At 32.0% G+C, this 22,518-nt stretch overlaps 1 protein-coding gene and 1 pseudogene across 2 annotated transcripts; both read left to right on the forward strand.

The window, feature by feature from the left end:
* The first annotated feature begins 374 nt into the window (after positions 1-374).
* LOC107944391 (ABC transporter A family member 12) lies at positions 375-6,610 on the forward strand. 2 transcript variants are annotated; one of them, XM_041107081.1, is made up of 4 exons: positions 389-1,045; positions 1,181-1,258; positions 5,758-5,846; positions 6,103-6,610. In XM_041107081.1, exons 1-4 carry the CDS (start codon positions 751-753, stop codon positions 6,394-6,396), a joined length of 756 nt encoding a protein of 251 aa, XP_040963015.1. In that variant the 5' UTR covers positions 389-750; the 3' UTR covers positions 6,397-6,610. The 2 variants fall into 2 exon arrangements, with proteins under 2 accessions (XP_040963016.1, XP_040963015.1); XM_041107082.1 differs by lacking the exon at positions 1,181-1,258 and having other exon boundaries at positions 375-1,045.
* Positions 6,611-16,656: 10,046 nt separating this feature from the next.
* On the forward strand, positions 16,657-19,120 carry LOC121203510 (F-box/kelch-repeat protein At1g74510-like; annotated as a pseudogene).
* Positions 19,121-22,518: the final 3,398 nt, after the last annotated feature.

Here is a 22,518-nt window from a genome sequence, read left to right on the forward strand (position 1 = left end):
CTGTAAATTTCAAGTTATTTACATGTATAATAAAAAAATAGGTCATTTTTATAATTAATCAAAATTTTAATTTCATTCGTAAAAGAATTTCTATATAGAGAATTTACTTACTCAATCTAGCTATTTCTAAATAATTGTTTATGTCGAGTTTTGATATGTGGCTGAATGGGACAAATAAATGACACGATTCATTGTTGTGTCACGGAAGAGAGGAAACAAGCACAATAGACAGAAGTATTTGAGCGTTTCTATATTTCACTGCTTAGAAGAGTGTTTTTTCTTTCTACAATCTACCAATCCATTGGCATATCCCATGGCTAGTGGGAGTTTAAAACTAGTATTACTTATAACATTAAACAAATACAATATTAACTCAAATGATTGAATTAACTAACCAAAACCCAGAAGAAAGAAGAATTATTCAAACCCATACTAATAAACTATGATTTAAAAATAATATTAAAAATTAAGATAGTGATGGGCCCTTTAGGTCCAATATCAAGCCCAATTTAAAGTCAACCCGGAGTTGGGTTGACCCGATACCAATCCAAATTTGACTCGTTTCTTTCTTTTGCTAACAATCCACTCAGTATCTCCTCCATGGAAGCATCGAATCAGTCCATCTGCTCCACTTTGTCTCTCATCTCCATCCAATCCTGAACATCGAAATTCCCTATTTACCCTCCTCGCCCTATCAAATTTCCCTCATCGCCCGAATTTTCCATGGCTTGACCCGGAAATCTGACTCAAATGGACTCTCTGCAAAGTCTCCCTCCACTATCGACTCTGTCCACCTCAGTTTCCTCCGCCCTCAACGCTAAACTCGGCACCAACCATGATCTAACCCAAGCACCAAGTATCGTCGCCGAGTTTCTGACTCAGTGCGATGATCTGGAACGAAATCTAGTCCACCTCAACCGCACCCTCGAGTCAAACCTCGCATCTTACGCTTCCTTCTCTAATCGCATCGGCCACCTCTTCGGCATTGTAAATTCGAAATTGACCGATCTAGGATCCTCCGTTTGCCTTCGGTCCTCCGTTTCAGGTTCGCATCAATGCAAAGTTTCGATTTTGATATTTATTTTCTCTTCTTCTTCTTCTTCTTTTGTTTTTGAGTTTGTGCATGAAGAGGACTGGTTTTATCTTATTCTTTTTCTATGCGGAAACTTCTGTGTTATAGACGGAGAAGGTTTGGGAGAGGAGTTGCCGTCGTTGGCCAAGGAGGTGGCCAGAGTGGAAGCTGTCCGAGCGTATGCAGGTGAGAGTTCTAAAATGTCAGATTATTGGAATTCTAAAATTCTTATTAAATTTAAGCAAAAGCACTTAATTTTTGTTTAGATAGTTAAGCAGAATTATTCTTTATAGTGTTCATTTCTGTTGTTGTGTTTCAATTTGCAAAGAAATGTGTTTTTTTTTGTTATTTTACGGTTTAAGGTTCGTTTGTTTGCTAGAAAATATTTTCCTCAGTGTTTAGAAGCTTGAAAATATTTTACATTTGAAAAATGTTTTAAAAGACACGGGTAAAATGAATGGGTTTTAGGCTCCATTTGATTGTTAGTAAAATAATTTTTGGAAAATGATTTTTGGTGTTTGGATGAATTTATATATATTATTAAATTTATATTTTAAATTATTTTTACATATATTGCAATGATTTATTTATTTATAAATAAATTAAATTAAATATATAATAATACTAAATTATTAAGCTAGAATATTAACCGTCATAAATTAAAAACAACCAAAGTCAAATAAATTATTTGTAATTGTGTTATAAAAAAATAAAAAAAACAAGGATTGAATAATTATAAATTAGCTTCCAAATCACAATTAATACTAGAAATTAATAATATTATCTAAATGCATAATTAGTAGTACACCACATAATAACAACAACATTGTCCAAAATATTACTCCACATTAAAAAAAGTATCAATATCTTCAACATTGAGAAAATTTTTGAAGCCAAATCTTTTTATGCTTCTTACTTTTAACTAAAAAAGCTTTGGGCTCGCATTCATGACTCACTAAATAATCAAACACAGAACACAGGAAGTCATCATCAAATCCTTCTTCCTTCATTGACATCACTTCTTCGTAAAGATGTGGTGTCTTATCCGCAGTATATTGTTCCAAAGTATTAGCAATTTTGCCAAGTTGTTCACACACAAATTTAATTTGTTCATCAACGACACTTTCTTGAACATTTTTTTTTACGTTTGGATGTGCCAGATGAAGATACGTTTGTTCTTACCTCTTTAGTCTCTTCATTGTCGCAGTCTATAGGCACTGAATCTTGAATACCATCATCCAAATCTATGTCAGCAAATGTTCTGGCAAAACTCCCTGTTGCCATATCTTTGCCAACAACCAAAGCCATTTCATCATAATGATCAATGCTTTTATTCAAAAATGGTTCATACTTCTTGTGTGACTGTTGGATATTATACATAATTAGAATAACAAGTAAAAAACAATTGAAATATACTTAACATATATATACATATATTACCATCACTGCTGCATCATATGTCGCTCTATCACATGTGATCATTTTCATGTTATCATCCCATCCAAAACCACTTTCACCCCGAATTGTGCACATAATCTGCCACTGGTTCTTTACAGTCCTCAAATGATTTTCCACATGCTGCGCATCGCATTGGACTTGAAATCTTTTAGAAATAGCTTCGGCAACTCGATTAATAGAAACTACTTTGAAAGTATTAGAAGGTTTATTTCCTCTTTGGGCCTCATATGCTAGAATTTCAAGAAAAATATGTTCTATCGACTTTGTCCACCTGAATTGCTTGGATGTCCCTTCTTTGTTGCCCTTACCCATTCTATATTAATAATTGTCATTGTCAATCATTTCAATATCCAACAAGCTTAAAACATAATAAATTCAATATTTAACAAGCTTAAAACATAATAAATTCAATATCTAATAAGCTTAAAACATAATCAATATCTATCAAATTCAAGATATAATAATTTCAAAAGCCAACAAACTAAAATTTCAATATCATTATCCAACCAACATTAACAAAAAAAAACAATTTTAATACTAAAACATACATAACATAGAAACAATAACCCTATGCCCTAAACCTACCTAATATTTCTAACCATATAATTAGTCCACATAGATTGTGTAATTTCATCTCTCTTAGCAGACCATTCTCTTGTTTCTTCTCTTTCTTCTCGCTCCGTAAGAGTTGGTATTATCAAATCAAACTCAGGCTCTTCGTACAATCCTTGATTAAGTAAATCACTAGGATCAACTCCTACGGAGTTGATGAATAATTGAATGTTGATCCTAGTGATTTACTTAATCAAGGATTATACGAGGAGCCTGAGTCTGATTTGATAATGCCAACTCTTACGGAGTGAGAAGAAAGAGAAGAAACAAGAGAATGGTCTGCTAAGAGAGACGAAATTACACAATCTATGTTGACTAATTATATGGCTAGAAATATTAGGTAGGTTTAGGGCTTAGGGTTATTGTTTCTATGTTATGTATGTTTTAATATTAAAATTGTTTTTTTTTGTTAATGTTGGTTGGATAATGATATTGAAATTTTAGTTTGTTGGCTTTTGAAATTATTATGTCTTGAATTTGATAGATATTGATTATATTTTAAGCTTGTTAGATATTGAATTTATTATGTTTTAAGCTTGTTGAATATTGAATTTATTATTTTTAAGCTTGTTGGATATTGAAATGATTGACAATGACAATTATTAATATAGAATGGGTAAGGGCAACAAAGAAGGGACCTCCAAGCAATTCAAGTGGACAAAGTCGATATAACATCTTTTTCTTGAAATTCTAGCATATGAGGCCCAGAAAGGAAATAAACATTTTAATACTTTCAAAGAAGTTTCTATTAATCGAGTTGCTGAAGCTATTTCTAAAAGATTTCAAGTTCAATGTGATACGAAGCATGTGGAAAATCATTTGAGGACTGTAAAAAAACAGTGGCAGATTATATTTACAATTCGGGGTGAAAGTGGTTTTGAATGGGATGATAACATGAAAATGATCACATGTGATAGAGCGACATATGATGCAGCAGTGATGGTAATATATGTATATATATATTAAGTATATTTCAATTATTTTTTACTTGTTATTCTAATTGTGTATAATATCCAACAGTCACACAAGAAGTATGAACCATTTTTGAATAAAAGCATTGATCATTATGATGAAATGACTTTGGTTGTTGGAAAAGATATGGCAACATGGAATTTTGCCAGATCATTTGCTGACATAGATTTGGATGATGGTAACCAAGATTCAGTGCCTATAGACTGCGACAATGAATAAACTGAAGAGGTAAGAACAAAAGTATCTTCATCTGGCACATCCAAACGTAAAAGAAAAAATGTTCAAGAAAGTGTCGTTCATGAACAAATTAAATTTGTCGGTAAACAACTTGGCAAAATTGCTAATGCTTTGGAACAATTTACTGCGGATAAGACACCACATCTTTACGAAGAAGTGATGTCGATGGAGGAAGAAGAATTTGATAATGACTTCCTGTTTTCTGTGTTTGATTATCTAGTGAATCATGAATGCGAGCCCAAAGCTTTTTTAGTTAAAAGTAAGAAGCGTAAAAAGATTTGGCTTCAAAAATTTTCTCAATGTTGAAGATATTGATACTTTTTTTAATATGGAGTAATATTAGTTATGCACTTGGGCAATGTTGTTGTTATTATGTGGTGTACTACTAATTATGCATTTGGATAAAATTATTAATTTCTAGTATTAATTGTGGTTTGGAAACTAATTTATAAGTATTCAATCCGTGTTTTTTTTATTTTTTTATAACACAATTACAAATAATTTTTTTGACTTTGGTTGTTTTCAATTTATGATGGTTAATATTCTAGTTTAATAATTGAGTATTATTATATATTTAATTTTATTTATAAATAAATCATTGCAATATATGTAAAAATAATTTAAAATATAAATTTAGTAATATATGTAAAAGCAGCTTTTCCGAAAAATATTTTCAGGAAATCTGCCAAACAACAGAAAATATTTTACACAGATTCATCCAAACACCAGAAAAAAAATCATTTCCAGAAAGTAAAACATTTTCCAAAAATCATTTTCCAGAAAAATATTTTATTGGAAAACAAACGGAGCCTAAAACCCATTCATTTTACTCGTGTCTTGGAAAACATTTTCCAAATGTAAAATGTTTTCAAGCTTCCAAACACCGTAAAACTAGGAAAATATTTTCCTGGCAAACAAACAGACCCTTAATTTCAACCATAGAATAACAAAAAATACCTTTCTTTGCATATTGAAACATAACAACTGAAATGCCAGAACACTATAAAGAATAATTCTTCTTGACTAACTAAACAAAAATTAAGTGCTTTTGTTTAACTTTAATAAGAATTTTAGAATTCCTATAATCTATGACATTTTAGAACTCTCACCTGCATATGCTCAGACCGCTTCCACTCTGGCCACCTCCTTAGCCAACAACGGCAACTCCTCTCCTAACCCTTCTCCATCTATAACACAGAAGTTTCCGCATAGAAAAAGAATAAGATAAAACCAGTGCTCTTCATGTACAAACTCAAAAACAAAAGAAGAAGAAGAAGAGAAAATCAATATCAAACTCAAAAACTTTGCTCTCTCTCTTTTGCACTTCATTTAAAAAGATTATTGATAATAGAAGGTGAGAAGTATTCGCCCTGAGATACCAACAAATATTATTTGAATGTTTGCAGCGCACTCAATGGAAGAGGTCGATGTGCTATGTGATCGATTAGGAATTTTTGTAGATGGCGCGTTACAGTGCATAGGAAATGAAAAAGAGGTTAGTTTGGCTCTAATAGTAATTTTCTCAACTTGATAAAACTTTCATTCCTCTCATCTTTTACACAGTAGACACCCTATCCATAGACTAGAGCTTTTGAACTAATCCTCTTATCTGCAAAATTTCTATTCCATTATATTTAAGATATCTATTTAAGCTTCTATTTTTTTCCAAACACTTTCTTTTAAAGTTTGTTTGGGTGTTTGGTGTGTGAAAAGCTAGGTTAACCTATGATTGGTGTGTATGGCAACTGAAGGGCAGATATAGAGAATCTTACATATTCATTATAACAACATCTTCAAGTAACGAGGAAGAAGTGGAGAACATGGTACAATATCTCTCCCTAAATGCTAACAAGATATACCAAATCTCGGGAACACAGAAGTTCAAGATGCCAAAGCAAGAGGTGAGAATAGCAGATGTATTCCAAGCGGTTGAGAATGCAAAGAGTAGGTTTACAGTGTTCGCATGGGGTTTGGCTGACACCACTCTTGAGGATGTCTTCATCAAGGTTGCTCGTGGGGCGCAGGTCGTCAATATATTATCATGATTCTCACATTCTCTTCTTCTTATTATATCTACGATGTTCATATATGATAAACTCTTTCATTCTTTTTTTTTTCTTTTTGAACTAGAAGCATTTCGTTCATCTGCAGATATAGTTGTAATGTTGTTTTTTGTTTTTGTCATATACGCATTTACTTTGTAAATGTTAAGTATGACTCCTATTTCAGTCAAATTTGAGAAATAATTTTTTAGTTAAACTCTGTTTATTTGTTTCAATCAAACACTGATTAGTTTAGATTATTTTATTATTATTTGACATATGAATTTAGGCTATAAATAGGCTCTTTTACAACCTTAAAAATTACACCCATTAGATATTAGAACTCATAACACATTTAGAGAATTTTGTGTTTACGTTTTGAAAGTTCTTTGTTTTCGGGTTTTCGGGGTTTAGTTTTTATCTCAATCTTTTTGTACTCTCCGTTTCTTTTGCCATTATAGTAAAATTATCTTTACCCGTAGTTTTTATCTTCTTTAGAGGAGTTTTTCTACGTTAAATTTGTGTGTTCAATTTCTTAATTTCTTCTGTTATTTTTACTTGTTCCTTACTTAATCGGGTCAATCTCTAACAAGTAGTATCAGAGCTAGTTCAATTTTCATAAATCAGTCCATTCAGATATGACAGCAACAATGTTTGAAATTGAGAAATTTGATGGTGAGACAAATTTCAATCTGTGGCAAGTTCGGATGATAGCAATTCTAGTTCAATCTGGTTTGAAAAAGGTTGTTACCGAAAAAAGCCTAAGAATCTAAATAAAACAGAATGAGAAGAGCTTGATGAAAAGGCTTTGTCTGCAATCTAGTTGTGCTTTCAAATACGGTATTACAGGAGGTATTGATGGAGAAGACCTCATCTGCCTTGTGGAACATGTTAGAAACTCTTTGTGTAACTAAGTCTCTGGTTAATAGTTTAGTGTTGAAATAACGTCTATTTACGTTTCGAATGAACGAAGATGAGCTTCTTAGAGATCACATCAGTCAATTTATTACTCTTTTAAATAATTTAAAGAATGTTGAGGTTCATATTGATGATGAAGATCAAGTTATGCTATTATTGTGCTTTTTACCTCATTCATACAAGTCTTTCAGGGAGACCTTGATTTATGGCAGAGACAAACTCTCGTTCGAAGATGTGAAGGGTCATTTGTTGAGTAGAGACAAACTTGACAATGAGCTTCATTTGGATAGCAAGGCAGATAGGCAAGCTTCTGTTTTGATAGCATCAAAGAAATGAGACAAAAGGTGTCGCTATTGAAAAAAGTTAGGTAGCGTCAAAGCATATTGTTATAAACTGTGAAATAAAAGAGCTGCTGAAAGTAACGAGGAAGATGTAACTGGTGCTAATTTGGCCGATGAAAGCGGTGATGATTTTTTGTTAGTGTCAACAAGCGATAACTCCAAGCTCACGTCCGAGTGGATGATTAGGATATTTTCAGATGTCAAGTATGTACCTGATTTACGAAAGAATCACATCTACTTGAGTATTTTAGACTTGAAAGGATGCAGAATCAACATCGAGTCGAGCGACATTAAAGTATCTCGTGAAGCTATCATTTTGTTAAAAGGTAAAAGAACTGGCAGTCTTTATATTCTAGAAGGTTCTACAGTGACTGGTGAAATCAGACATCCCTCGTCCGTTACAGAGTCGAAGTCAACTCGTTTGAAGCGGAGACAACTTGTTCATAAGAGGAAAAAATGTGTGACCGTTTCGTTGAAGAGAGTTTTTTTTTATGGAGGTTTTGAAAAGTTAGGGTACTGTGTTCGTGAAAATCAGACCCGTGTTAGTTTTGATTTGGCAGTGTACAAGTCGAAGGTTAGAAGTCTTCCAGTTTCTAAGCACATATTCGACTCAATTAATTCCCTGCATAGTTCAAGATAGGCTCGTGACGAGCTTTGGCAAAGATGGTGTTGTAGAAATATGAGTCAAGGTGGAGATTTATTAAATATGACTCATATTTCAGTCAAATTAAAGAAATAATCTTATAGTTAAACACTGTTTATTTGTCTCAATCAAGCATTGATTAGTTTAGATTATTTTATTATTTTTTAATATGAATTTAGCCTATAAATAGGCTCTTTTACAACCTTAGAAAATACACCCATTAGATATTAGAACTCATAACACATTTAGAGAATTTTGTGTTTACGTTTTGCGGGTTCTTTGTTTTCGGGGTTTAGTTTTTATCATTATCTTTTTGTACTCTTCGTTTCTTTTGCCATTATAGTAAAATTATCTTTGTCCGTGATTTTTTATCCTCTTTGGATGAGTTTTTTCACGTTAAATTTGTGTGTTCAATTTCTCAATTTCTTCTGTTATTTTTACTTATTTCTTGCTTAATCGGGTCAATCTCTAACAATAAATGAATTGGATTCTCCTTTCTTATTTATGGATTATATAAAACTAGAATTTGTGTTACAAGAGAATGTAAGAGAATGTGTGTGATGCTACTCTATAATATAATGTAAAGAATGTGACAATGTTGCTTCTAGCAAAGTGGGGTTGCAGCAAGAAGAGATTATGGTGGCTAAGCATCCACAAGTGAGGTCAAGTATAAAAACTGATGTAAAAGTAACATAATTTTGTGGGTTATTTGAATGATAATTTACATTTGATGCATTTTAAATTAACCTGTTAATTGACTTATAATTCCCATCAAAAAAAACCTTTCATATAAAATTAGCACTTGTAGTACATTGCTACTTAAATTTTTTTTTTGGATACTGGCATAATAATCCCAATGAGAAGGAGACCTCTCACCTCAACACGACCAAGTTATTATTAAGTGAATAATAGGTAAAAGATTAAAAAAGAAAAAGAAAAATATGAAAATCAAATTGGAAGTTTTAAAAATATATAAAAATTCTGAAAATTTTAACAAATCAATATTAAAATAAATTAAAACTTTAGAAAATATAAAAATAATATTTGCTTAAAACTATATTTCCTAAATGGAGCTACTGTGTTTGTAATTGAAATTATCTTATTATAAAATTTACCTAATTCAAGTTTAATTTATCTAATTTTCTTATTCTAAAGATGAATTATAAAATTTTGGTATATTAATTTAAAATTTGATAAATTTTGTAAAGTAAATTTATCATTTTGGGTTAAAGGCATTACCTACGAATTACCCATTACAATTATAATTATTTGTGTATGTAATAAATATACATAAAATGATGATATAAAAATTAAATTAAAATAAAAATTTTGATACGTGTAATTCAGTCCATGTGTGAACAGAGAGCTGGAATGATAGGAATAATAAATTCTTCATATTTGGAGATTGGTTAGAGCAAGATTTTTGAAGCTTTCTGAGAGAATCTGACATAAATGAGAAAGGAAAAAATATAGTAAAGAAATGAATGTCTATCCAAATAAAAAGAGAGAGAAAGGGAAACTTCTTGTAAATATATTAACCAATGGTTAGACGACGTATATATGGTAATTAACCTTTGTTATATTTTAAAATTCATTTAAAAATAAATACATAAAAATCTCTTAAATTGGTAAGTAATCTTAAGAGGATTCTTTCTTTTTATTAAACACAAAGACAAAAAGCCAGAGAAAAAAATCCAAATCTGAACACACATGTATTGCCTATGCCATTTCAACAGAATGGGCCCCACCATTTTGACCTTTTTTCCGTCCCACGATATTACTCAAAAGATTTTCAATTTTAGAAAATAATAACAAATTATTGTTTTTAATTTAAGAATTTATCATTATCTCATTTATTTAGTTTAATTTTAAAATATTTTAAAAATTAATTAAATATTGATGTGTTATATACGTGGTAATCTACATGTATGGTATGTAATAAAATTAACAAACACTAATTTTTCCATCCAATTTTAGGTGATTTAACAAAAAAAAATACGAGTTCATGGTTAAAAGAGACGAAAAATTAAATAGAGGGTTAAAATGTAATTTTTATAAAGTTTGAAGTCCAAAAATTTTTTTATGCCTATGCAAAACATCATCATCCATCAAATTTAAGCTATAGAATGTAAAAGGCAAGTCCTTGTTTTGACTAAATAATTGTTATGTTAGCTCAATAAAAAATGCACCTTTCTTATTTTTTACTGAAAATATATATAAATTTTTATGAATTCATGAAGTTGAATTTTAAGGAAAGCTAATTTAAAGTAACATGGATTCATTTGAACATGGATTCATATGATACATAGTATAAATTATAAATAAATCGCTACAAAATTAACTATAACAATGGAACAATTGCATCAACTTTATCAAATTATTGAAATTTACACCCTTACCGGTATCATCATCAAATAAACTTGACACACTATATCGGAAATGCACAAAAGGCCAAGTCTTAGATGACTTATCCTCATCCTCATCATCTCGGATCTATCATCATCACTATGATCTATCATGATAAAGCGTTTCGAGAACAAATCTTAAATGATCTGGCAACACCCTTAGATTGACAAACTTCACATATGCCAGGACATGACTGAAAATAGAAAGAAAAAATACAACCACATCTGTTTTCAAAGAAAACAGAGTGGAAAAAACAAAAATCACAAAAAATGTAAACAAAATAAAACTACAAAATTGTGGACAAAACTGCGATAATGTGGACTGAAATTAAAAAAATAGAACTACAAAAGATATTGAAGAAACCGTGATCAACAACCTACGCAAAAGCCAACGTTGCCGATGAAACAAAGATTTAATTTGAAAAAGTTGAGAGGCTAGGGCTTTTCTATGGAAAGAAGTGAAAGAAGAGAGGGAAATATTTGCCATTAGTTTTAAATACTATGTATTTAAATTGACTCGATTAAAACTTTCATTTTTTTGGTGAAAAATGATAAACAGAAATACAACGTAACAACTACTGAAAGGCTCTAGAAGCTTTGTATTGTTAGATAGTCGTAACCACCAAATCAAAAGGTACTTTAAAGATCTGAAGAGAAGTCTAACAAAAAAGACTAATCTTTGCCAATTGATCTGCAATTAAATTACACTCCTAGGAACATACTTGGCTTCTCGTTGACTATCAAAGCACAAAAAAAGTTTAACTCTTCTAAGCAAGGCAATACCGGAGTCCACTAACTCCACCATGGATAGGACCGTAATCACCTCAAGGTTATCTGTCTAAATCATGACTTTCTTTTAGCCATTATTTAAAAAAAATGAGAATTCCATCAAGAATACCCTAAAGTTCTGCCTCCAAACGCGAACATCTACCCAAATAATGATTAAAGCCCAAAATCCAATTGCCAACCTGATCACGAATCACCCCACTCACAGATGCATTTCTAGAAGCTCTAGCCACTGCTCCATCAGAAAATAAATAGATCCAATTGTCTTCATAATGGGAGTGAATTTCCCAATTGGTTGAGTTAGGCTTGGCCTCATTTAGAAAAGGTTCAAATAGTTTGGCCTAACTGAGAGAGACTTTTACAATTTCATAAGTCGTCCAATTAATGTTTTGGAAGATGAAAAGATTCCTATTCTTCCAAATTCTCCAAGAAATTAATCCAAATAAGCATGACCAAGTAATTCCTTTATCTTGCATCTTGAAATGAAAACCAAGGTTAGTGGAAAACCAATTTTCAAAGGAATCAGAAAAAAACCTGGATTGCACAATGCCCTTAGTATCAGAGAATAGTCTCAGAGAACATGCACAATGTCCTTAGTATCATGACCACATAATGAGCACATGCATAATGTCCTTAGTATCATGACCACATAATGAGCACATATTGTTTTGCCCAATTCCTCTCTTAGCGCGTTCTGAATTAGTAAGAAGCCTCTGTTTTACCACAAGTCATAGAAAAAGGTGGACTTCCTGTGGGCCTTGATATTTCCAAATAGGCTTCCAAATATGATCTTTAGGACTCCAAGAATCTTCTTTTAAAACCCAGTAAGCATTACGAACAGAAAAAGACCTGAACCAGATCAAGCCCAAATGATCCTATCCTCACCACCAGCAAAATGAGGAGGGCGCATACTTACTATATGCTTTATCACGTCATCAGGTAGCCAAGTATGAAGCAAATCAATATTCCAAGAACCACCAAGAAGAACCCAATCCCTTAAATTACTCTCCAAATCTAGGCTTGCATGCACTGGGACATAAGAAAAAAGAGGACTAACTTTCGGTACCTAAGAATCCTTCCAACCACGAATTGTAGAGCCATAACCTACAGACCACATGAGATTCTCATAAAGAAAAGGTCACACCTTAGAAAGGGAACACCAAAGATGAAAGCATTGATTTCTGTGAATCTAATTTGGAAGTTGATTCTTCCAACCATATAAGTTAAACCGTTATAAGTTAATAAAGTCAAGGATTTTATTTTAACTTATTGACGTATATGTTAAAATAAAACGGTTTTTTCATATTTAATTAATAAAGTACTAGTTGTTTTATTCAAAATAATTAATAGAACAGAAGAACATTAATCTAGATTCCACTGTTGTGGAAGACGACAAATAATACATATAATTATATCAATTTTTTAGTAAATTCATTTAATATACTTCCACCAAAACCTTAATTTAGTCGAAATCCTTTTTTGTCGATTATGGTTTTTTTACTTGTTTTCATAGTATCTAATTTGACATGATCAAAACCCTAATTAAGATCAAGATTATAAAGTCAACCAAGTCAAGAGGGTTTATGTTAACTTTTTCATGCATATAAGTTAAGATAAAGGTTTTTTTTATTCAAATTTGATAAAAAAGAAGTAGTGGTTTTATTCAATAATTGATAGAACATAAGAACATTAATTAAGATCCGATCATTGTGAAAAATATTTTCCTCTAAAAGTATTGAATAAGACCACATTGTCTTACTCTACCAACACAATCTAATCTTACAGATGTCAAACAACTAATGAATGTTGAGATGTTTACCATTAAAGCAGGGGTGAAAATAAAAACTTTTTATTGGAAGGCGAAGATTGAATTTTTTGGGGGGGATCTTTAGCATTTAATTAATTGTAAAGTTCACAAATTTAAAGGATTAAAAGAGAAATTTTACCAAGCCAAAGGGGGCCAAGGACCTTGCCTGCCCCCTTGGTGCCACTCTTGTATTAAAGACAATCTCGTTTTGATAAATCTAAATAGACTATGAAATAACAAAGAAAGACATTTTCCAAATATGCCTAGTTCGTCGGAAATAAAAATTTTGTAGCCAAGTTTGAAAAAAAGATAGTTGGATCCTTTGGAAAAACCAAATGAATACTCCAAATAGCGCAACACTTTTGCAATAACCTCCATGAAACATCACACTCAATAAACAAGTGATCAATCGAATTTGAACTTGCATGATAGAAAGTGCAAGTCGTAAAATTAAAGAGGAATAGCCCCTCTTAGCTAGCTCATATTTTGTAGGATGCCTACCATAAAGTAATCGTCATACAAACATTTCCACCTTAAGTTGGTCAATCTAGACTTTGTTTCCACCAATTATTCTTGTAACACGATCCGAGCTACGAAATGCTATATTCGCTTTCGGAACAACCATAATCAATCAGACAACACAATCATTTATACATGAAATCAAGAGTTTATCATATTCAAAATTATGTTAAATGACCAATTTTGAATCTTAATCGAGCTTATGAAAGCTCTTAAAACAATCCGAGTACGAAACATGACCAAATTGCAAAGTTCAGACAAGACACTATTGACATGCCAATCGTATCCTAACATTTCCTAAGTTCACAAGGGCATCTTTAACACATGTAAACATTTCTTTTCAATTTAGTCCAATTCTAGCCTTTTGAACCAATTCACAACTAAACACATATATAATTACAAATCAAATGTACAAAAACCTATATAAACAAATACCATATGAACTTATCTGATTAAAACAACAAACAAATTGAATCTTCAGGGACTAATCGACAATTTTGTCTTTTTCTCGATTGTCTCCGGTTTGATCCAATTCTTGATCTATACAATTATTCCATTCAATCACATAAAAAAAATTTACAAACACCCTCTAATACTACGAACCTGAAGCTTCAAAAGAGACTTTTCTTGATCAAAGTCTTCACTTTTCTTAAGGGCATTTCCATTCTTCTTAGTTTCACTATTCTCCATCAGTGTTTGCTCCTTTTTAGTACCTTTCTCGCTTCTATTGTTGTCCACCTTGTTCACCCTTTGACCTTGGTCAAACCCCTTCTCTTGAGATTTAAATTTTCTCCAGAAAGACGATCTTTGATTAAATCTGGCCATTCTTGTGAAGACATGACTTCCAAACACAACATATCCATTAAGCTTGGCGATGGCTCTACGAGCTTCCAGAAACTTGGGAAACCTTACAAAGCCAAAACATTGTCCTCTCATACTATGTTTTCTTGGAATAAAAGCATTTATAACATGACCGTGATAACCAAAAATTTTCCATAACCCTTTCCAAATGAGTTTTTTTTGGTAATCTCTCCATGAAAATGGTTGAACACCTTTTAGTCCCTCCACAAAACCGAAACACCATCTCAAAATAATCCCAATTGCCACATATAAAGTAAGGTTTTTGTTTCACATTGGATTAGAAAAGTACTAATTTCTTTAATCAAAATAATTAATAGAACATAAGAACATCAACCAAGGTTCGATCTTTTTTTTTTGTCGAAACTAGGATATCCACTGCCAATAGTGGTGACTAATACTTTCACCACAGGTGCTCTCCAAAGAGGTAAACGACTGGCCAGGAAATGTACTCTGTTCCCATGGGCAGGGATCAAACCCCCGACCTCATGGTCATGGAGGATTCGATCGTTTTGAAAAACAACAAAAAATAGATACATTAATATTAATTTTTGAAGTATAAATTAATTTAATGTGATTTGACCGAAATCCTAATTTAGATCAAAATCTTTCTTTACCGATTATATTTCTTTATTTGTTTCCATAGTATTGATTTGACTCGATCAAAGCCCTAATTAGGATGAACATTAAAATATTAAAATTCAATTAAACTTATTGACATATATGTGTTAAAATAAAAGTACTTTTATTCACATCCGATCAGAAAAGTACTAGTTGATTTATTCAAAATAATTAATAGAACAGAGAACATTAATCAAGGTTCGATCATTCTGAAAAACAACAAAAAATGTATACAATTATTTTAAAATTTGAAGTACAAGTTCATTTAATTTGATTCGACCGAAATCGTAATTTAGATGAAATTCTTTTTTTTTGAATTTATTTTTTTATTTGTCTTCATAATATAGTATGTATTTAGTTTAACTTAATCAAAACCCTACGTAAAATTGACATAAATATGTTAAAATAAAATGAGGAAGGAATGCACATGCTAGGGTTTTATGGCCAAATGGGAAATCCTTCACCATTCCAGCCAACAAGTAAGTGACATAATTCACCCCCTTGGAATCTGTTCAAAACCAACTCTCCATTCATGACTACATAACTCCCGAATTTTTAGAACCAAATTTATATGTAAATACCCTATCAAACCACCATTGATACTTTAATAGCAAGTGTGCAATATGTTTCAATATCTCTCCATTTAGCATCCCATGCCATAATAAGACCGTCGTAAATTACCCATACCTCTGCTTACTCAACACTATACCTGTCGATATTTCTACCTATTCTACACACCCAATTATTGTACTCATCTCTCGCCACTACTGCCGAGGCTAGTAAACCTGAAACTGGACTACAAGTACCATCGATATTCAATTTAATGAATCCGGAAGGAGGTGAAACCCACATTCAATTCCCATGGTAGGATAATTATTTAAATATATGCTTAAAATATATAGGCAACTCTATTAATTGTGTTTGAAAACTTAAAAAAATACTAACCATTACAAATATCATAAAAGGAAGGTTGGTGAGAAAAAAAGGAAAGAAAAAAATGCATGCAAAAACAGTTTTGATAATTTTAAATACAATATAATTATAAAACAATGTGAAAAATTTATAAAAAATATAAATACAGAACAAAATATACAAATAATTATATTTTTCAGTGAAGACTAAAGAGGGTCTGGAATTTCAAACACGTGAGGAAAACATGGTTCGTAGTTTGGTTTTCCTTTGGTTGGGATCACAATTCTTAAACAGCAACTCCCTTCCATAGAAGTTGTAGGCCCTACCTTTTCCTTCCTTTTTTTTTCTTTCTTGTTAAAAATAATTTTAAAAAATTACAATTTTAAATATTTTTTTCTTTCAATTATAAATTCACTTCTCTTTCACCCATTTTTTTATAAGCTCTCTCTCTCTCTCACTCTCTAAGTGAATATAAACTATAGCTAGAGAAAGAGAGAATTTGAAGCAAATTGAGCTTTTGTTTTGTTAATTTGATCCCATAATAGCTAAAAGCTTCAGGCCCTTTGTTATCCAATTTGTAAGCCTTTTTTCCGTTTCTTTTATGATGGTTTGTGGATTCATTTTCAACTTTCTCATTTTCATTGTTAAAGCTTATGGTTTCTTTTTCTTTTTGTTTTTTTATTGAATTTCTCTTTAAGGGCAGCATCTACTATAAAATGAGAGCAAACCCTTTTTTTATTATTTGAAATGTATTGATTTTAGTGAAGGGTAGATCGTTTATCTTGGTTACATTTTGGAGCTAAATTTAGATTTAATTTTCATTGTTTATTGTCAAAAGATGTGGCATGTGATTGACTTTTGATGAGTTTTCTTTCCTTTTCTCACGGTTTCTTAACTTTATATGTGTTCATAGAAGTGAAATAAAAAGAAACATCTTTTGGATAATTATCATTTCTCATTCATGTTCTAGATTTTAATTTTCAAGTTATTTCTGCTTTGTAAAGAGCATCAAGTTGTAAGTTTTATCATATTGTTTGATTTTTTAATTCTTGGTTTTGATTACTAGACTATTCTTGTTATGAGACTTTCTTTTGATGATAAGCATTATTTTGTATTTTTTTTTGTGATAATTTTTTTTGGCTTTGTTTGGGTTGATAGAAGTGTGCTATTCCTTTTCTTCTAAATTGAGTTTTTTTTCTTGAGATTAGCATGAATAGTGTATTTCAGCTCTCCTGTAATTGATTTCTGTAGGGCTTTTATAATAATTTTTTGTTGCATTTTATGGAATTCTATGATATGTGAATTGATGCATTTCCTATAAAAATTAGTCTCTCTCTCTCTTTATATAATATATTTATATTTCATGTAATGACTGATCAATTTTACATATTATTATCATGAAGAACAAAAAGGAAGGTTTCTGGTTCTCTCACAAAGCTAGACCTAATAAGAAGACGGAGAAGATCTTATGGCGACAAGGGGTGTCAAAGTACTCAAAGGTGACGAGAAGAAGGAAAAAAGGGAGGATATGTGGCTTGCCCAAATTGGCCAACGAGAAAACCATCGCTATGCTTCGGACAATTCAGAATCAAGTTTACTGATCCACCAGCTTGGGCGAGACATCTCGATTAACTGTCTCCTCCGTTGCTCAAGGTCTTATTATGGCATCATTCAACTTTGAATACGGGTTTCCACTCTCTTATACGGAGTAGTGAGCTGTACAAGTTGAAGCGACAAATGGGAATTGTTGAACATTGGGTTTACTTCTCTTGCAACCTTTTGGAGTGGGAGGCTTTTGATCCAATCCATCGTCGATGGATGCATATGCCTAAAATGCAGGCCTATGAATGTTTCATGTATTCTGATAATGAGTCATTGGCTGTTGGAACCCAACTTCTGGGTTTTGGAAAAGAAATAATGTACCCTATTGTCTATAAATATAGCATTTTGACGCACACATGGACAACCGAGATGAGGATGCATACACCCAGGTGCTTGTTTGCATCTGCTAGTCTGGGTGAAATCAGAATTATAGCTGGTGGTTGTGATCTGCGTGGAAATATTTTGAGCTCAGCAGAGCTTTATAATTCTGAAACTGGCAGGTGGGAGACCATTCCAAGAATGAATAAGGCTAGAAGAATGTGTTCTGCGGTGTTCATGGAGGGGAAGTTTTATGTTATTGGTGGCATTGGGGTTGAGAGTTTGAAGACAATAACATCCGTAGAGGTGTATGATTTGAAGACCAAGACTTGGATTGAGATACCTAACATGTACCCTGCACGAAACGAGGAGGCTGGACCAACAGAAGAACCTCTTACAGCTGAGGCACCTCCTCTAGTGGCAGTTGGGAATGATGTGTTGTATGTAGCTGATCATGTACTGAAGCAAGTGAAGAAATATGACAAGAAGAAGAACTTGTGGGTAACGGTAGGGCCATTCTCTGAGCGTACAACCTCAATGAATGGGTGGGGGATAGCATTTAGGGCATGCGGGGATCAGCTAATGATTATTGGAGGACTTAGGGTTTTAGGTACAGGGTTTGTTGAGATCAACTCTTGGGTCCCAAAGAGGGGCCACTAGAATGGAACTTGGTCGCCAGAAAGCCCTCTAGCAGTTTTGTGTATAACTGTGCCGTCATGGGATGTTGACATGTGCATCTAGTTTCGGTGGCACCCTGGTTTTGCATAAAGTCTTTTTCTGCTACAACCCACAGACACAGTCATAAGAGGAGGTTTGAAGATTTCGGCCCTTCTTAGTTTTATTATGTTTTGTAACTTTCCTTCCATTTTCTTTGTTGTTCCTTTTGTTGAGTGGTTGCCATCAGGGTTTGTTAAAGTTTGTGTTATGTAGAACAAAGCATAGTTCCATAACAAAGTCTAATTACATTTTAGACTGTTTTCAATGTTAAGGAAGTTTCTTTCGACCAAATATTAGTCTCAAGCAATTATTGAACACACACATATTTATAACAGTTTACCCATTCCATACTCTTTTCCTCTAGGGAAAGAAAAAGATAGAAAGGATGTATGATCATGAAAAGCTTAATCCTTTCCTCCAATGAGAGGGAGAAGTAGCGGGAGGGAGAAGATGGAGAGAGAGACCGGGGGGGAGGGATTTTTTATTCATTTAATTTTAATATAATTTTTTAATTAATTTTTAAAATTTTTAGTATTTTTTTTCATTCAATATTAATATAAAGTTTGCCTCATATTACATTTTAGTCACTTATATTTGAAATGTTATATTTTAGTCATGTATGTTATGGTTTTATTACCCCCTAAACAACAATCCGACATGGAAGATAAAATGGTTTTTAAATGCCAACGTGGATATTCACTCAAGTAAATTAAATGATTTTTTAATTAATTAAATTTAATTAATTAAATTTTCTAAATTAATTAAAGGAAAATGTTAATTAGGGTTCTCGAAATAATCAAAACGAATGCATTAGATTAATCATTGAATTGGAAGAAAAAAACTCTTTGTCTCCTTTATTCTTAGTTTTCGTTTCCATTTTGATTGAAAAAATCATCTATTTTCATAGTCATCTTTGTTAAATCGAAACAATAGAAATAAAATTGAGTGATCCATCAATCGATTGAAGTTTTTATTCAAAACAAAAGAACAAAGGATCGGTTCGATGGAGGGTCCAAACATGAATTACAGTAAGTAATGAGTTTTTTTTTTGTTATTTACCTGAATTTTGGGTTTAGATATTATGATTTATTTTTTTTTGCAAAAATATGGTCCATCTTTTCATGTTTTTCTGTAGATATGATAGACAAAAAAAGACATGCTTTATTTTTGTTTATTTATGTATTGTAGGCAACCACAATCGCAAGCAATTAGTATAGAGGTTGGTGCGTCCATTTCTTCTTCTTCTTCTTCTTCTTCTCTATAGTTTTGCACTTCTCTTATCTTCTCTGACTGTAACAAAGAAAACTCAACTATTGCTTCTTTTTAAACTGGAGAAAATTGGGTTTTAGGGTAAAATTTTGTATTCTATTTTCATAAAAAAATTAACTTTTCTCATTTCAGTTGGACATCCGCGTTGGCATTTAAAACACATTTTAACTGTCACGTCGGACTGCCTTTTGGGATGTAATAGATCTTAACTGTAGAGTGACCATTTTGAAACAAAATGATAACGTAAGTGACTAAAATGTAACCCGAGACAAACAAAATTGACTATTTTAATAGTTTACCCAATTTTTTAATGATACGTATCATTTTCTAATTGACTATAAAATCAACCTTAATTATGGAAATAAAATTGATCTAGTTTCAACCAAAAAAATAATATCAATTGCATGAATACATTTTCTTTTTATATATTAAGTAATTAATGGTTCTTTGAAATAATTTTTTTAACACAATATCTAGAATTATCTATACCCCTCTTCAACTCATAAATAGGACGATAATACATTTTAACACACTCGAACCCACATCCTCCTGCATTGGGAACAATATCCATGGTAATCGAGTTAAGACTCAATTTGACTATTAATGTAATACCCAATTCCTCTCTGCCCGGGCCCATACAAAATAGAAACACAGCAGGCCTAATTACCATTTACAACTTAAACCCAAAATTCAGCCCAAATTCATTAACCCTAGCCCAGTAAAGATTAATTTGCTGAAACCCTAGTAGCCTCTCTGCTTCAGCGCCGTAAATAGTCCCAATGCCGCCAGCAAGCCTCCAACTGCAGCACGTCTTGGGGCCAGCTCTTCCGCGTTTGCTCACCACGATACCTGTAAAAATGGACTCAAAGAGTCCGGATGTGAAAAACAAGCAAATAATTTTATTTTTGTTTCTTTTTTTCGGCCTATAAAAGGCCATTTTTAATATGTAAATGGGGAGGACGGATCTTTTGACAGAGAGAATCGAGAATAAAAGCAGCAAAAACTTGTTTTTTTAAAGGTGATTATTGGAGTTTTTTAGATTTTTTTTCTTTTTTTTCTGACTTGGTTTTTATATCGCGAAAAAATAAAAAGAAAAAAGAAAAGGAAGGGATTACCTTTGCCGTCGAGTCTGCTAGGAGGGGTTTAAAAAACACTCGGCGTGTCTCCGGTCACCGATCGCGATGAGCTCGCGACGAAAGGGTGGTGAACGGCGACGGCATTAAGTGGGGTGTTTGGGTATGAAACCCTAGCAGAGGTCTCCTCAGCTGTTTGGAAAAAAGGAAAATGAGTTGGGTTTTTGAAAATTTTAGGGTTTTGTAACGATTGCAAAACGGCATCGTTTAGGGCTGTTTCTGTGGCCCCAAAACGGCGCCGTATGGTGTGACCCGCGCGGTGACCCGACCCGAAGGGGAGGATCCGCGCCTTTTTGCCTTGGATGGTATAATTGCGCATTTAGCCCCACCTGTTTGCACCGCATTTCAATTAAACTTGTTTTGTTTTTTTAGAAATTGGGCCGCACATTTAATTTTTGTTTCAATTTGGCCCCTTTGCTGCGCAGCGTTTTGGAGGGACGGGATAATTTCCCTTTTGGTCCTTCGTTGTTACGCGCGCGTTCAAGTGGACCCTTTTCTTTTACAATTTTATTCAAAATTCGCTATTTTTTTTTTAAGTTCAATTTGGTCCATCTTAGCTATTTTTTTTATTTTTAAATATTTATCATTATTTATTATTATATTATTTATTATTGTTACTATTTTATTTGTACATACGTGGTTCTCTTATTTAATACATATATATGCATGTTTTTCCCCTAGTATACTTGCATGTCTTTACAATATATATATAAAATGCATTTTATGTAGTATATGCATACCTGCACACATTTAATACATTTTTTATTTTTTTCATTTTATTTCTTAACTTCTATATACATATATATACATTTTCATAATTTCTTAATATTTTTTTATTATTTTTATAAATACATTTTTTACAAAACATATATATCTTTTATATTTTCTTTTAAAAAAAAACATTTGTTTTACTTTACTTTTGTAATTATATCCACATATTTGTAAATTTATCTGCATATTATACTTACTTGTATATATTTGTAAACATCTATTCATACATGTTTGAAATCAGGGTATCCGTTTCATGTTATACCTTAGCCCTTTTTAGCCTCCCTTTTAAAAATATATTTTGCTTTTCCCAAAGTATTTAAATCATCATATTTTATAAATTCCAAAATATTTGGCATTCATAGTTCTCGTGAGAGGTCATGTCCTAACTTACTGGATCGCGATTATTTTTTCGATGAATTTAGAAAGCCAAGTATTTGTTTTGCAATAAATTCGCAAATTTTAAATAAAAAAACTTATTTTCGGGAATTCAAAATGTTGGGTCCTA

The sequence above is a fragment of the Gossypium hirsutum genome, chromosome D12, assembly GCF_007990345.1.
Source record: "Gossypium hirsutum isolate 1008001.06 chromosome D12, Gossypium_hirsutum_v2.1, whole genome shotgun sequence".
NCBI lineage: Eukaryota > Viridiplantae > Streptophyta > Magnoliopsida > Malvales > Malvaceae > Gossypium > Gossypium hirsutum.

What these genes read in the sequence shown, in the direction of transcription:
- LOC107944391 (XM_041107081.1), top strand. Translation starts at nt 751, where the DNA reads ATGGACTCTCTGCAAAGTCTCCCTCCACTATCGACTCTGTCCACCTCA. An exon ending in AGCTGTCCGAGCGTATGCAG is followed by an intron (nt 1,259 to 5,757) that starts GTGAGAGTTCTA and finishes GAATGTTTGCAG; the next exon opens with CGCACTCAATGGAAGAGGTC. An exon ending in GCATAGGAAATGAAAAAGAG is followed by an intron (nt 5,847 to 6,102) that starts GTTAGTTTGGCT and finishes TGGCAACTGAAG; the next exon opens with GGCAGATATAGAGAATCTTA.